The sequence below is a fragment of the Lampetra fluviatilis genome, chromosome 2, assembly GCF_964198595.1.
Source record: "Lampetra fluviatilis chromosome 2, kcLamFluv1.1, whole genome shotgun sequence".
In the NCBI taxonomy this organism is placed as follows: domain Eukaryota; kingdom Metazoa; phylum Chordata; class Hyperoartia; order Petromyzontiformes; family Petromyzontidae; genus Lampetra; species Lampetra fluviatilis.
Genome location: NC_136276.1, coordinates 13,030,726 through 13,047,087, shown reverse-complemented (window position 1 = coordinate 13,047,087; position 16,362 = coordinate 13,030,726). Strand labels below are relative to the sequence as shown.

The window sequence follows — 16,362 nt, the reverse complement described above, 5'->3', positions numbered from 1 at the left end:
CTGCCTACCTGTTCAACCCCTCGCCGTATTACAGACCAATTCAGACCGAATTTGTCACACCGTGCCCTTATAAATCTCAACGTTCATCCGACAGTCCCATCACAAGGGAGAAGCACAAACTAATGGACAAAATGAAACGGTTGTACGCAGTATGGACCCGAACACTCAATAAGAATACCGGTACACCGTATGGGTTGACAGGTATGCTATCGTTGATTGTGCCAGGTAAAGCCCACATCTATATACATAGCCATTTTTTCAGAAGCGACCTGGCTATCACAAATGATAGCTCAACAAAGTGGCTTATTGTGTGGCAATGTATCGCAGCCAAATGCTCTAAAGGCGCGTACAAGGGGGGACGGGAGGACCCGGAGAAAAATCCACGCGACCAGACCACGGGGAGAGGAGACACCGCAAACTCCAAATAAACAGGCGTCAGGGTCGGGATCGAACCCACGACCTGTATAATACCAGGCGAGGGAGTAAATAGCTCGCCACTGTTGTCACCGCTGCGTTGGCAGTGGTGAACAACAACAAAAACCACAACACATTGGTCAACTACACCGTGGCTTTAAAACATTCCTGCGGAGGGTGCTGGTAGGAACGTTGGGTTGCTCGGTCAATGGCCAGGGTCAACGGCGGCGTGGAGTATTCCGCAAATATGCCCGATTGCAAGGGCGGGTACAAGCCGGCGTGAGTAGGTTAAACGTTGAGTTTTATAAGGGCACCACGGGGTGACCAGCCCCTCCCCACCCAGCCCCACTCCTGTCCACCCAGCCCCACCCCTCCACACCCAGCCCTTTCCCACCCTCCCCACCCAGCCCCTCCCTCACCATCCAGCCCCTCCCCACCCTCCCCTCTCCACCCAGCCCCACCCCTCCCATTTTTGGAATCACGACGTACGGACGGACACAATAATCCCCTGTGGGCTGGTGTAATTAGGAGGTTCCTACCAGTATTATTTATTGGATCGGCACCAGCCTGAATGTGGGCATTCGTGTGCCGGTAGGTGGCGATGGTTGTGCTTGCGTGTAATTACGGTGGCTGGAACGTCGCGGTGACGTCACCTCTGAACCGGTGCTGGGCCTCCCCTAGGTCGACTCGGCCTCAAATGAGTACCGCTCTATCAAAAATTTTAAAACCCGCAATCTTATATTTTCAACGGTTTCTGAATGACACGCACAAATATGTTTATGGGGCACTTAAAATCGAGATTTGGGGGTCTTAAAATGAAAAAGTCTCGAATTTGTCAGATTGCCCCTGTTGTTTGGGTTCTAAAAGCTGCCTATGTACCAAATCTCACCTTTCTCCCTTGTCGGGAAGTACCCTCGAGGTGTTTGAGACATACGGATTAAGCTCTTTATTTATTTTGAAGATATATATTTTTTTGTTAAAGTGATTTGTTTAACTTTCCCATACTTTTCACGCCTATCGTGTTTTTTTTGTATTTGTTGTAACTACTGGACATCCGTGAAAAAAAAGCTTTACAGCTCCATCGATATTCCTCCAGTACACAAAGCACACCTGTTCTAGATTTGAAGTTTTCGTGACTGCAAGGGTCCATACTCTTCGTTTTTTTCTTCGGTAAAGTCACGTAGGTAAAAAATAAAATTAAAGTAAATTAAATCAAGTGCTACAGTAATTTTGCTGTGACGGTGCCACCTGAAGACGGAAGCGTTGCCTCCTACGTGACTTTACCGACAAAAAAAACTAAAGAGTCAAGCACACCTGCTCTGAGAACGCCTCCGTTTCACTGTGACGTAATTTAGACGGCGGACGTCACTCCCCAGTCACACTTTCGTCGTGACGTCACACCTCGCGCGGCTCGTCGCGTGACGTCACGCCGCGTGTTTGAGCGGATGACGTCAAACCCCGCCGTTGTCGAGACACAAAGCGGCCGCTTGCTGTGGTGGTTGCGTCTCGCCGCCTTCGCCCGCGATGATGAAGCACGGCGCCCGCTGAACCCCCGTCACGTCGTGAAGCCGAGCCGCTACTGCTACTACTGCTGCTGCTGAAGGAGGAGGAGGCGGTAAGCGGCGCGTGTTGCTGTTTACGGACAGCGAGCCCCGTAGCCCGTGTCGGTCCAGACCGCCTCTTTCTTATCCCCCCACCCCACGTCTCCTTCGGCGGCGAGAAGAAACGCGGCGAGACGGTGGGGCGAGTGGCGGGGGGAGGCGGTAGGGAGTGGCATGTGTGGTGGTGAGTGTGTGTGGTGTGTGTCATGTGTGTGTGGTGTGTCGTGTGTGTGGTGTGTGCGTGTGTGGTGTGTGCGTGAGTTGACATGGTGAATTGATACGGGGTGTCTGCTTGTGTGTGTGTACATGGATAGTAGTTACGCACTTCAACGTACACGTGTATTACAATGCGTCATCTGCCGGTCATCTGTCCCGTGACATGCCCCAAACGAAACCCTGCCGCGGTTCACGTGACAGCCTCGAGGTGCACCTAGCCTGGCACGAGAGCCGTGTGGACAGACGTCACCGCCACTTGGGGGCGAATAGCGACTGGTTTAAACCAGGTGAGATCTCAAGAGACCCAGGATAGTTTAATTTGCAAGAGTGGCATTGGTCACCAAAATGTCAAGTGTCTCCTTGTGTGGGATGTGTCCACAAATAAGCTGTGTGAACGTGTACGTTTATAGTGTTAAACGTTTATACTGTACCGTATAGTGTTTGTAGCTTGTATGGATTCTGTGCATCTGTAAATGTGTAACTATGTCAGTGTTTTGTGTGTGTGTTGCAGATTGTGTATACAGTATTAGTGGGTTTGCAGAGTGTGTACTGTGTACTTTTATAGTAGAGTACTGAATGTATACTTGTGTAGATGTACTGTATTGAGTACTACATATGTGCCTGTGAAAGTCGTGTATTGTTTACGTGTGTACACAAGCGTGTTTGTGTATTTGACGCTTTATGTATGTTATGATGCATACACAGCAGCGTGTCACGTGTACATTGTCACGTGTACGATTGTGCCGGTGGTTCTCGCCACGTGTTCTCAATGCAAATACAACATTAATAGATGCTCGCAAACAGCTCTCGCTGAACATAGTTGCAATATGTGTATCGAGTATTTAAGTCCATATTTATGCCCATAATTTCATGTCATTTCGTGTATATGAAATTCCAAGTTTGTTTGTTATTTAACCAGGTGATCACTCAAGAGACCAGGCTTAATCTCATTTGCAGGAGTGACTTGGGTCCGAATGCCAAGAGCAAAACAACGACATTTAAATACAGCAATGAAGTCATATACTGCATAGGACATGTGTGCAGAATACAGGCCAGTGTGTACACGTGTTGTGTGTGTGCACATTCATGTGTGTACAGTAATGTATCTGTGCTTTAAATGCAGGGATGTTTGCGCGTGTACGGGCGTGTGTCTGTGTGTAATGATTTACGGACTTGGCTTGGTTCTTGCCCGGTTAAGGATGATACTGCATCTGTGCAATTTGACGCAATGAACCACATAGCCCAGCCGACGACGCTGCCTCTTCACAACAAGCAGGGCTGCCAGTGTAGTGTACAGCCCGTGTGTAACTCCACTGCTGGATGAGAGCTATTTCACCACACTTCACCGCGCAGTGTCATTGTGGTCTGAAGGTGAGGCAAGTGCAGAACAATGGATTTCTGCACTTCCCTCTTAACTGCCCACGTCTGCAAAATTTTTTGTGGTTGGTGGTCACTTATTAAAGCATGATCATGACTCAACGCTGCTTAGCTTCCGAAGTGTGATTGCATTGGGCGCATTGCATAAACGAGACCCATCCTGGTCTCGTGAGGTCTCGGCTGGTTAAAAACAAAATTCAACTTGAAACCTCCAACTAACTATATTTGGTGTTTTGGTCTTATCCTCCTCGTTTGATGAGTTACATATTTCCCTGCAGAAGTTTGATCCCATGGGTTTCTGTATCTGGACAAAGCTATGCAGCAGGCCCAAGATTCACACGCTTGCAACCACAGTGTCTTCGTTGCAAGTGATGCATGAGGAGACCTTGTTTGATTGCACTTCCATTAAAGCTTTATTTTCACGAGTGATTTCCCTGCATGCTGCAATGATAAATGTACTCGAGAATATGCCATTAAACCAACAGTTTTTGATTCATGAATAGCACATGAGGCAGACACAAATAAATTGGAGCTTTAAAAAGGCTGTTACTTATATATATTCTCGAGAAGATAAGGCACGTCAGACTTAAGATGATTTAGGCATGTGCTGTGAAGAGACAATCGAAATAAATTAGAACGATTATGGAATTTACAGAGACCAAGGGTCAGATTGAAGCGTGCGGTGGAACGAGATATAGAGGATAGTGGATTTGACTGAAGAAGAGGCACAGAATTGACGTGCGTAGAGAAATATATTTTAAAAGTATCTCCCTCATGGAATAATGGGACGATCAGCTTGGAATAATATTAAAGAATAGCAAATTAATGAATAAATTAATACAACAGCACGAAGTCTGCACAATGCAATATCCATTCAGAGTCGAATACAGACCAGTATATGTGACACTTTTTGGGAAAAATCAGCAATAGGAGTTGACCTATGGATGACTGCAGAATGTCCACCTCTGACTGACTCAGGTTCGCCAAAAAACAACGCGTTGCGTGTCCGCTCCGTGCTCGTTTGAGCAAGGAAGACGAAGGCTTGTGCTGCACTGTTTAAAAAACTGTGATATGCAAGCCAGTCCTTGTTGCTTTGCCTTAGCCACGGGTGGGAATTGCACTGCGAGACGGTCGCTCTGTGTAGGCGGTGGGTCCCTTTGGTAGTGGCGGTGGTTGATGGTAGCTGCGCTATGGGGCTCGGAGCTTGGCGTGCCCGAACCTGCTGGACACCTGGATTGCTCCCCCCTCCCAGCCTCCGAACTACACGCACACACACAAAAAGACGGCACACTTTTCTGCACTCCACATTCCTGGCACAGAGCGGGGGGACAGGTAAAAGACGACTTGTACAGTGTGTACGGCCCTTTATCAAGCCACTGCTCGGCCTCATCACGCCGTGTCAATTATGGGGATTGAACACGTGTCAAGTCTCAAGGATTACTCTTGAGACTCGGGGTTTCTCACAATTTTGAGTGTCTCGCGGCCGTCCATTGGATCTTCAATTTCTTTTGTTTACCTGAAAGTAATAAACAAAGCCCTGTTTATTGCAGTCGCACCGGCTGCTGGCCGATGATTCAGGTCTTATGTGAAGGTCAGCTCCCAAAAGTTGCGTCTTTACTTAGAGAAAAGTGTGGAAACTCGTAACGTCTGTCCAAGATTATTATTGTTCCATTTAATAAGGCCGTGTTCACGAAATGGTTTACATTCGCGTATTGCTGCTACGCAAACTTTTTTAGTAACCCCCCCCTTCCCCCGTTTTTTTCCCAGTGTGCTCGCTCTTGCCTACGTGACAGTTAAAGGTTTCTGTGCGTCAGATTCGTGGGGTTCCCTCAGTTTCGTGTGTCTCTCTCGGTTTCTGGGGTTTCTGCCTCACATTATTGGGTGGGTTTCCCCCCCCCAAGGGTATTGAAGATGGCGTGGGCCTCAGTTATTTGAATCCTTTGGGGTGGACATGTATGAAGTTGGCTATACGTCACCACGCTGGTCACTGTGGGTTGATGGAGTGACGGCTGGCAAGGACACAGGATCGATTTACTGATGTGTTTTCCGTGGCCGGGAGTTGAATTTAGGTGCCAAAGAGAAATTCGATTTTGACTTGTTGAATTCCTGAAAGGTCCCCACTCCTTTCTTCGTTTGTGGACATGTTGTGGTTGGAAGCTGGTAGCGGGGCGTTTGAGATTGTAATTTGTCCAGTCTGCCTTCGGTCACAAAGCTCACATCGAGAGAAACTGAAACGTATTGGAAATAACACACGACAGCAAGGTTTTCTGCTGTGACTACGGTAAATGTGTGATTGTAGCCGGGGGTTTTTATGTTCCAAGTCTCTAGATGTTTTTTTATATGACCTCAAGGGAAATTACAAGCACCTTTCCAGGTGTAAATTATGCTGCTATTGTTATTTGCAGTGACCAATGTTTGTGTGCACATGGATTGCCTGTTTGCTTTTAAGAATGGCAATATGAGAGAACAGTCCTGTGTAGCTCGTGGGAAGAATGTTCCCACCTTACCATGAAGGCTATGTATACATTTTGAAAGCTGTTAATTATTTTTTTTACACATTATTTACACACGTTATTTCTCCTAAGTGTGATAGACTCAGGTTAACCTTTATAACCCTACCTTGACAAATACCAATGTCAACAAGGCTGCTGTCAGAAATGCTCCAAAACACTGCTTAGGTGCGTTGTCATAAAGAACACTTGTTATCTGCTCGCAATTGGAGACTTAGTCCGAATGTGCGGAAGAAGTGGAACAGGGTGGAGTGAGAACTGAAACAAGCAACGGAAGCGTTGGTTGCTCAGGAGCACATGTCAACACAATGACCTCACATGGGGGTGGGGAATTCCGCAGTGTGATTCATGGTGATGTCACGTAGCCTCAGGGCTTAACACCCAAATGGTGCTGGCTTCAAGACAACATTACAAGTAATTTTCTTTTCGCCAGGTTTGTGATCACCGACTAATGATACCCTTTCAATAATGACAGCAGAAACATTTTATTTCAGCCATCAGTTAACTTAGTCCACATTTAAGTTAGATAGAGGCAAATTTATAGTCGAGCACACCCGTAATCCAGCACTTTATAGGCAAGCGTTTTTGGATCATAGAGATTTTTGAGACTACCAGACCAGCTGAGCTGTGAGGTGGGCAAAAGATAGCAATGCAGTACATTTGTTGTGGGCCCATTTGTGGATTTTTAAGCGTTTTCCCCACCTCAATGATTTTTGCTTGTTACTCTGGTTTCTTCGTTATAGAATTTAGCAAACACACTCTCCCATTTTATGGTCCATCTGAAAAAAATCTGGAGGTTAAATGTAACTTTGCCGAAAAAAGTAAATGATAATTATTACCCTTACAAATGAAATGGTAAAAAGAAATGTAAAAATAATGTGCATGCTGCTGGGGAGGCGGGGGTGCAAATTTTTGGCGCGTAGTGCATGGATGTATGTATGTTGAACTTTTTTCGCACCGTACGTAGCCAACCATGCAAATCGGAGGTGCATGGCTTCCCAATCAGTGAGTGTTTCACGAAGCACCGACCGGTGGTCTGCAAGGCCGTGAAAAGTTGTAGCTCGAACTGTTGCATACACTACGATTTTTTTTACAAAACACCATTTGTTTACTGCTCATTGCACAACTGTTGGGATTAGTGAATAAAGAGTAAGTTAATCATTTCCATGGATATTTACTATTTTACTGCTTTTTGGTCATTTTAATTTAGAAAAATGTGTGCTGCATGGTGGTCCTCAAAGGTTTTTGAGGATTGATGTGATGCATAGGTCCAGAAAGGTTAGGAACCACTGTCTAGTCGACAGCGTTTGCTGCCATTCATAGCACATCATGCACATCTGATGCTCACCAATTTATGGCAGTCACGTGTAAAGTTTTCTCCATGATTCTCTGGTTAAATTTCAACCTACGGTTAGGCCCTAACCCCCTGAATTTGAGCCCCAGTTAGCATAGATTAGGTGAGTCATTGTGTGAATGCAGGGAGCCCTCTAAAGTGAAGGTAAACATGATGATCTGCAACATTTATACTATTAACGTATACCTGCTTGGTTTTCATTGTCTATTGAGGCCAATGGAATATAGTTGTAACAATAGCTCTATAATATCAGCAGTCTTTTCAGACCTGATTGTAATTGCTAGCCCTTAAACCTTATATTGCAAATGATAATTTCATAGTAAATTTGAACGATACAATCTGAATTTGAAGCTTTCGTGACTGCAGGAATCCATACTCTTTTGTTCTTTCGGTAAAGTCACGTAGATATAAAATAAGAGTTTGAACGATACATATTTAACATTGCAAAGTTTACGAAAACATGTAAGTTACACTCTTTTACGCAAGTTTATAATACATTTGCTACCTTCCAATAAACATAAATTATTTTCACCAAAATATGCAACAACATTGCAACGCTACATCTGATTTGGACAGGAGACCTGGGATTGAGAGATTTATTTCAAAGCTCTCAGGTAAAAAAAAAGACTGGCAGGATTTGTCTTACACATCAGATGATGTGGTGCTGTATAAAAACATATAAGCAACATGGCTTATTCTATAGGGTACAGACGCACACGCATGCAAAGTCCATGTAAAAATCCAAACAAGCCTCTGCAAAAAGCATAATTCACTATCAATTATCTTCAATTTAAAGAGGTCAGTTCATGTGAGTGCATCCACACCGTGGCCTGCGCACCTCTCTACTTCATCTTCTTTGAGAGGCCGCATGTCTGCTACATTCATTGAGAATTTGTCGACGATGGAATGCTGAAAATGTATTAACAGAGGAAATTTAAAAAGCATTACTATTGTAGTAAAAACGCCTTTCCCCATTACTCTACTCCTTGGTGATATTCTTAGATGTGGGGGGGGGGGTAGATATCCAGCCATTTGTATTCATGGCGTCACATTGCATTTCAACCAGGATTCGGCACTCGTGCCAAGGTTTAACGTTTTCATGATGGAAAATCGGATTCTTGGGTGTGAAAGGAGGTATGGGGGGCTGTGTAAACGAAAACGAGGATTATACAATAGAGCGTTATTATCTAAGATTTTCAAATATGTTCATTTCAACATAATTAACCGAGTCTTAACTAAATAATGGATTCGGGAAGGAAAGGCAAAAGTGGAGTTGTCCTGAAGGGATTGAGTTATGGTCAAATGTAAAATGGGCGGAAAAGTCTGAGAGGTCACTGTGCTGTTTCGCATGCCTGGCTACAGGTTGCGTGAGTTGAAGAAAAACAATATCTTTGTCGAAAATATATTTCTTAAGCGGATGTTTATGTTTCTCGGAAAAAATTTCAGAAAGTAAAATTGTTTCGCGGTGCTGGAAAAGTCCCTTCTCACAAACAGCACACGTCACGTTGAGGACAGGTCTACAAAAGCACACAACCCAACCTGTCCGCTGTTCAGTGCAACCGCAGTCAAATGCCGCAGCGTTTTGGTTCAGCGTGCAAGAGGAGGTCTGTTTCTTGTTGTTTGAAATATTTGCTCTACTTTAAGTTTCTTACTCGGCACACACTTATTATCACTTATTTCCTCATCTTTTAAGGTAATGTCTTCAACTGCCAAGGACTACAGATGACTATCATTGTATACTTGAAGTGTGGTGCTTTCTCGTAATGCACAGTGTGCTGACTGTTATTGAGTTTGAAACTAAAGCAACAGATTCACGCAAAGGCGAAATACCGCCTAAGATATATCGAGCATAAATGAACGGGACTTTTTAAACACTCGTGATCGCTCACGCCTTCCCGAGTCCATCCTCCCTCCCATTCTGCAGCTCTCAAATCGTTTCTCCCAACAGCACAGGAAGTCGAGTGCAAAATAAAACAATAGGGCTGGAAGTGGGCTGAAGAGACCTCTGTAAGCACAACGCTAGCGCCTGGTTTCCGGGCAGCTCAAGGGGCAGGCAGGGATTTCCTGACGCGCGAGGGACACTATTTTCTACCGACTGCACCGAAAACCACATTGGTCGCTCGTCCGGGTTCCGCTGCTGGTGATTACACGCGTCGCTACAAGGCTTGGACCATCCTGCTACGCGCACTATCGCAGGCTCAACTCCTTGTCAGCTTTGCGTTACAAAGTTAAGTAATAATGTTTGTTCTTTGTTTTTGATTATCAACCATTCACAGGCATCTCATTCGTACAAAACAAATGGCGGCAAACAAAGCCAAGGGGCAGAATGCGGCCCTGCACAAGGTGATCATGGTGGGGAGCGGCGGCGTCGGCAAGTCGGCGCTCACCCTGCAGTTCATGTATGACGAGGTGAGGCCTTTGGTGGTTTGGTCCGATTTACGATTCGCTTTTGCAGCGGAGCCACATCACAGCCACCGTAGTCATTGGTTTGCCTCACTTTTTGGAACTACATTTCTGTTGTTAGAAAAAAAACTCCGTTCTTTAAATGTATGTCTTCTTGACGTGACAATATAATCGTATTTTGGACTGAATATTAAAATAATTTCCAGTGTTAAAACATAGCAGTTTATACTCTTTGGTTCTTTCAGTAAAGTCATGTGACTTTACCGAAAGAACCAAAGAGTATGGATTCCTGCAGTCACGAAAGCTTCAAATCAACATAGCAGTGTAGTTTTTATATTTAAAGTTCTTTACATGTGCAGGTTTGATTTCTTGCAGTCTCACCAAATATCTTTTCGAGAGCGATCATTTTATGCCATTACCTTTTGGACATACGAGTTAAGATAAAAAAGAAATGAAATTATTTTTTTATGTAAAATGTCTAACATTGAAGAAAGCTGCTCTATATAGCCAAAGTGCTCACCTGCTTAATAGATGTATTTATTCCAGCATACCTATTACTTCAGTATCATCAGTCTTCCTTATGTCAGGGATTTTAACTTCTCCTTGGGAACATTACCACTGTTGAGCCTTTTAATGTCTTTCATTTATTTTATTACTTTGTGGTCATGCTGTGCTTCTCTACAGAGCGGCACAGGCTGTCGGATTTTTGTACACACATGAGGTGTGACTAACAGTGCTCTTAAGTTATCCTCTAATGCTTACCGACTCTTAAGACTGTTTTTCAGCAGGTTCTTGTAATTGCGATGTTTGGCCAATTCCATTAATATATCTGCCGAAACGTGATAATTTGGGCAAAACTCGCAACTTTGGCTCTGTCCCACTTCCTCCCCGGCTTGAAGTTTGTGGAGGATTACGAGCCCACCAAGGCTGACAGCTACCGCAAGAAGGTGGTGCTCGATGGCGAGGAGGTGCAGATCGACATCCTGGACACGGCCGGGCAGGAGGAGTACGCCGCCATCCGAGACAACTACTTCCGCAGCGGCGAGGGATTTTTGTGCGTCTTCTCCATCTGTGAGCACGAATCGTTCGCCGCCACCGTTGAGTTCAGGTGTGCATTCCCCCCTTCTACCCCCCCTCACCCCACTCCCTCACCCCACTCCCTCACCTCAACCAACTGGCTTGCAATTTTAGCCCAGCGGACGTGTGTAGAAGTTGGCCCTTTAGTGATGCAAGCGTTAAAGTTACTTGGATGTATGTGATGATTGTAGGCCTGAAGGCTTATAACACAAAGCAGCTAGTGATCAAAAGGTTATAGCAAATTTGGGAAGAGATGACAGGAGGGAGTTCCAAAGTGGAGCAATGCGATGGGAATGAGAGAATGGTGATTTTCTCGCAGCACAGTATATGAACACAGTATTGCTATAAGGCAGCTTTCGGACTGGTAGAACAAGTCCTTGACATTGGCAGAGGCATTAGGGCATGAAGTTTGTAAGTATAGTCACCAGGGATACATAAGCATTTGAACGATAGTGTGAGCGTGACTGGAGTGAACCGGTGAGCATAGGAGTATCAATAAACCAGGATGCTTTACTGTGGATTCCATTAAGCAGAGTCAAGTAGGAACCAGTTGGTCTACCTTCAGAGCTTAATTTAATGAACACTTAACATATGGATCCATCATCAGGGCATTCTATAGTAAACTGGTCCACATCATAAAGGCACGTATCCACTCGGCATTTGAATGCATATCAACACAACTGTATGTGAAGACCCTGTAACAAGAGACCACACCTGAATCACGGCCACAGGGAGCAGATCTTGCGCGTGAAGGAGGACGACAGTGTGCCGTTCCTGCTCGTGGGAAACAAGTCGGACCTGGAGGAGCGGCGGCAGGTGTCGTCCGAGGAGGCGCGGGCGCGCGCCGAGCAGTGGCGGGTCAGCTACGTCGAGACCTCGGCTAAAACCCGTGCCAACGTCGACAAGGTGAAGCACGCAAACCAATAAATATCCGTGTTGTTTGGTTGTTCATTCGCTCGCTGCCTTCGGCGGTGACATGAGCACCACAGACCGTTGCATGAGGGCATTCGTGAATGTACAAGTGAGTGTGATGGTGGATAATTGGAGGTCATTGTGTGAGAAAGAGTCAACATTCAGGATTATGAGCTGGCATGTGAGGGTGGCTGTGCAGGAAGTGGGGTTGCTGACTTCTCTTGTGTGTCTTTTTAAGTATTAATTTGTGGTACTCCAGTTTACTATCGCAAATAATATACATGGAGTAAAACTCTGGCGAGTCATATCTCGCCTGCAATGACCTGCATACCCTATTTTTGGCATTTCTTCATGTGCATTACTTTATTTTATTCTTTTGCTCAACTTTGTGGGGTTTTTTTCCTGCATAGGTGTTTTTTGATCTCTTGCGGGACGTTCGGAAGAGGAAGATGGACGAGGGGAAGGACAAAAGCGGCAAAGTGAAGCCGAACAAGAGCCTGCTGCAGAGACTGCGAGAGCGGTGCTGCTTGCTGTGAGAATCCGCATCGCTGTCGGCCTGACCTTCAAAAGGACGATTCCAACTAGAAACACGTAGCTCTTATCTTGTAGATACCTACTTTGGGTGTGTGTGTGTGTGTGCTGGGTTTTGCTGAAATTAGTTTGATGCGTCATTCATGTTTTCAAGTGACTTTCAGAGCTCGCTTAGCAGTCGAGTGATATCACCGTTGTATGACTGCTGTACTCTATAGTGTCGCTGCAGTGACGTCAACAAAGCACTATGGTGGCACACTTGAAAGTCATTTTAAAATCTTTTTCGCATTAATGAAGTTTCAAATTCTTCTCGGTCAGCCCAGGACATGCAGTGAAGGTACAAGTGTATGACATAAGAGCTATTCAACTCGTTGGTTTTATTGTGTTGCATTTTTCTATGAACCATAACCATGGCCCATTTCACCATATCCCAGCCTCTTCAACCATGCTCTCAATGTTTATCATTCATACCCTAATGATAACTACTTTAAATCCACCTCGCCTAGCAATGCATACATTCCATTGGAGTTAACTATCCTGGCTTGGAATCTCACCGACCCTTCTTGGCAAGCCGCGTAAATATCATCTGCAATTGATCTCTGTTCTAATGTCTGCCGAAGCACTCGGTCAGACACTGACACGATTGCACATGAAACCACATCCTTGGCTGAGTCCCTCATTCCATTGAATTTACATTTGTTTATTATGAATATGCGATTTTTCTTTTCACATCACATAAGGAACACAAACTGGAAAACAAATTGGCAATACACACTGCAGCAAAATGCACAAACAGAAATGTGGCTTTTGAATGCGCCAATGTTTATGTATAGCAGGTTCATTATAGTGTGTTCATGTGACTATCTAAGAGCTTAAGGAGAGGAACAGGTAGCACATTCCTGCAGTGGCCTCGTCGGCAGCAAATTGCATTGATAGCCTGATGTAGGTGTAGAGGTGATATGTGGGATTGTGAAAGTGTTCCAATCCAAAAGGCCTTGTCTCGCCAATAATCAAAAGATCCCCACCACTGAGATTGGTGGGTTAAGCTTGAGATTTTTAAAAAGCAATTCAAGTGGCTTTGAGGAAGTTGTGCAATGTTTCGGTTGCTCAGCACACCTGGCAAAATTCGTACCGAGAAAAATATAATTACAGTAATGCCTTCACAATGTGAAATCGCTTCCAAGTTGCTTAATTTCGCTTGTGAGTGAATCATGTAGCTCCGTCAAGGGAACATCTTGATGCATGGATATTGATGTCATTCTGACCACAGGAAGCAGCACATCCATCTACAGTGCTTTGTGCTGCGTAGGTGCTCTTGTGATGTTTCTTGTGTAAAAAAGAAATGGAAAAATCGCCTGTTGAAAATGGTCACAAGAAGTGTTCACTGTTTTGTATTTGTGGGAAGAAGGTAATTTGCCTTTACTGGAAAGTGGTCTTTTGTAAAATGCACACCTTGCCTTTTCATGTTTGTGGGCTCACTCACCTTCAACCCAAGCAGGCGTGTGACTTGCCTGCTAGTTCAGAATCTTTATTTAGAATCTTTATTTAGACTGGAAGAATTCGATGAGCTATGAAGCTCTTCTTCATCATATATACACAATATTTAACACCACGTTGGATTTTAGATTCCTTTTTTTTGTTCATGAACATACTGTTTATAATGCTTTTTCTTCGTGATTAGTTTTGTGGATTGAGAGTGAATATTCTGGAGCATTTCTTCAGCATGTCCAGTCAATGAACTTCACAGCCTGGTGTGGTGACAAACACTTGAGTCCGGAGACTGCTCGTGCTGTCAAATGTCCAAAGGACATTTTAAACGTTTCCCAAACAGTTGACCAAGTTGGTTAAACGGAGCGGGTTAACACTTTGCAAAGTCTTGTGTGCTAGAGTGCCGTTTTGAATGTTGTTTAAGACCATCTCTGCAACAGGAATTGCACTTGTTGAGACTTGTGCAAATAACTATGCTTGTGCTTTATAGTAATCGTATGATAGAATTAACACAAATGTGCAAAATATAATTACGCGTGGGTTGTTTTGTGTCAATCTGTAATAAGGGGTATTCCTTGTTGCATATCGGATGACAGTCAAGTCAAATTGTGTGCTGGAAAGAGCGTGGGACGCTGCTTGTGTCTGTTGCTGACCCCTGAGTTAATGGTATAAATTCGACATTCTCATGGTGGAAGATAGTCTCTATAGGGCAACCACTGTTGATTCACAAAGTAGGACTGTACCGTTTTGATTAACCAAGGAGGGATGGCACGTTACGTTGACCCTTGAGCAGGATTTAAACTCAACGTTTCCGGTTCAGAGTCGAGCCTTCTGTAACTGGGCTTACCTGACAAGATTGCAACCAAAATTGTGAACCTGTGGCCAGATGCTGGTGGTTAGTTTTGAGCACACATTTACATGGGTAGCCAGAGGAAGCTGTCTTCTCATCTCATTTGTCTAATTCACTGTATTATTGACTAGAATTATTGTACAGTGTTTTAACAATTTCGTTTACCAGTTTATTTGGGGGGGGGGGGGGAATAAAGAATTTACATCTGAGCAGTTTTGTGTTGATTCATTACCTTTAAGCTAGGTTACGCAGGAAACCTGAATAACAAGTTGAACCTTTACATTTCTCACCTTGATAAATCTATACTCACAGTGATAATGGTGCTTGTTAAAAAGCAAATGATAATATAATTTTCAAAATAATGTCAGGTGGACGAACGATATTACTCTGCATTGCTGGGCATTCAGATCAAGAGATCATCCTGCTAAATATCGCTGAATATCACAACTCGGCAGTATTCTGTTAGGACTATTGAGACAATCTTGATTTGAAGCTTTCGTGACTGCAGGAATCCATACTCTTTGGTACTTTCGGTAAAGTCACGTAGCTATGGAGACAATCCCATTTCGAGTGTTTATTCCATGTGATAGAAAACTTACACACCCTGAAAAAAACCCTAGGATAACGAGTCCACAAATTGGGTTACCAGCCGAGGAGATGGTTACTAAACCATTTTCTGTACTCCATTCCATAATGTGCCAACATGGAATATTTGGAGCACTGAAGTATGAGCAGGCATCCATGGGAGTGCAAGTGTCAATTCCATTCAAACTGGATCCGTGGCAAAAGCAAATGGTTTAGTTTTAATTAGATGTCTTCTTTGCCGTGTAAATCTGTCATACCTGCAGATTAATTTAATCTCCCCTTGGATGCTTGCATTATTTTTCATCGTGCATCCCTTCTGCCAAAGCTTCTTGTTCATGACAGTTTTTATGATTAACTTGCATATCTGCTCGAATCCGTGTTCCTTTTGCTGTCGCAATGTAACTAATAGCAGCCCGAGGTCCACACACTCTGCTGTCATTTCCAGTCGTGTCTCTCTGACCGATATCTCCAATTATAAAGGGAATTTGTGCATGACCTTTGCTTTATTCACATTTATCCTGAGCCGAGCTTTGCAGCTCTATTAAGTTATACTATTTGATGCAGTTAATTCTCGTCAGATGCTGCCACTGGCTGTCATCCTCAAAGTTGAAATGATTAATGGACAGTATTCGCCATTCTCATATATACATACATACCTTTGTTTCTACTTTCTCCACTTCGACTTTTGGAAAATATACTGTCGCCATGAATAATTCTGGCTTGACTGACAATGTCCGACCACCCTAGTAATTCCTCACTGACTTGCCGTGGCGAAGACGCATGAGTCTTGTCGACCTGAGGAACAACAGTGCTGGATCGGGGCACTCATACCAAATCCTGGGCGAGAAGCGACATCAAATGTGCTCCTGTGAGGGTCGCTAGCCCCCGAGATCCCTCCCTCGATAATGCTAACGGCCGGGCTAGCATCATCAATCGCCCCCCCGCTGCTAGGTTCCTCACCCGTGGCGTGGGAACCATCGCCCGAGGATTCCCCTCCCCCGCGGGTCCGCGTAGCCGGCATGGCTAATTACCGAGTAGTATTCT

General features: G+C 44.5%; 1 protein-coding gene across 2 annotated transcripts; it reads left to right on the top strand.

The window, feature by feature from the left end:
- The first annotated feature begins 1,863 nt into the window (after positions 1-1,863).
- On the top strand, positions 1,864-14,930 carry LOC144943002 (ras-related protein Ral-A-like). Of its 2 annotated transcripts, none has more exons than XM_078870123.1 (5): positions 1,864-2,029; positions 9,749-9,881; positions 10,775-10,983; positions 11,684-11,858; positions 12,275-14,930. In XM_078870123.1, the coding sequence occupies exons 2-5, from the start codon at positions 9,771-9,773 to the stop codon at positions 12,398-12,400; spliced, it is 621 nt and encodes a 206-aa protein (XP_078726249.1). In that variant the 5' UTR covers positions 1,864-2,029; positions 9,749-9,770; the 3' UTR covers positions 12,401-14,930. The 2 variants fall into 2 exon arrangements, with proteins under 2 accessions (XP_078726249.1, XP_078726257.1); XM_078870131.1 differs by lacking the exon at positions 1,864-2,029 and adding an exon at positions 9,551-9,612.
- Positions 14,931-16,362: the final 1,432 nt, after the last annotated feature.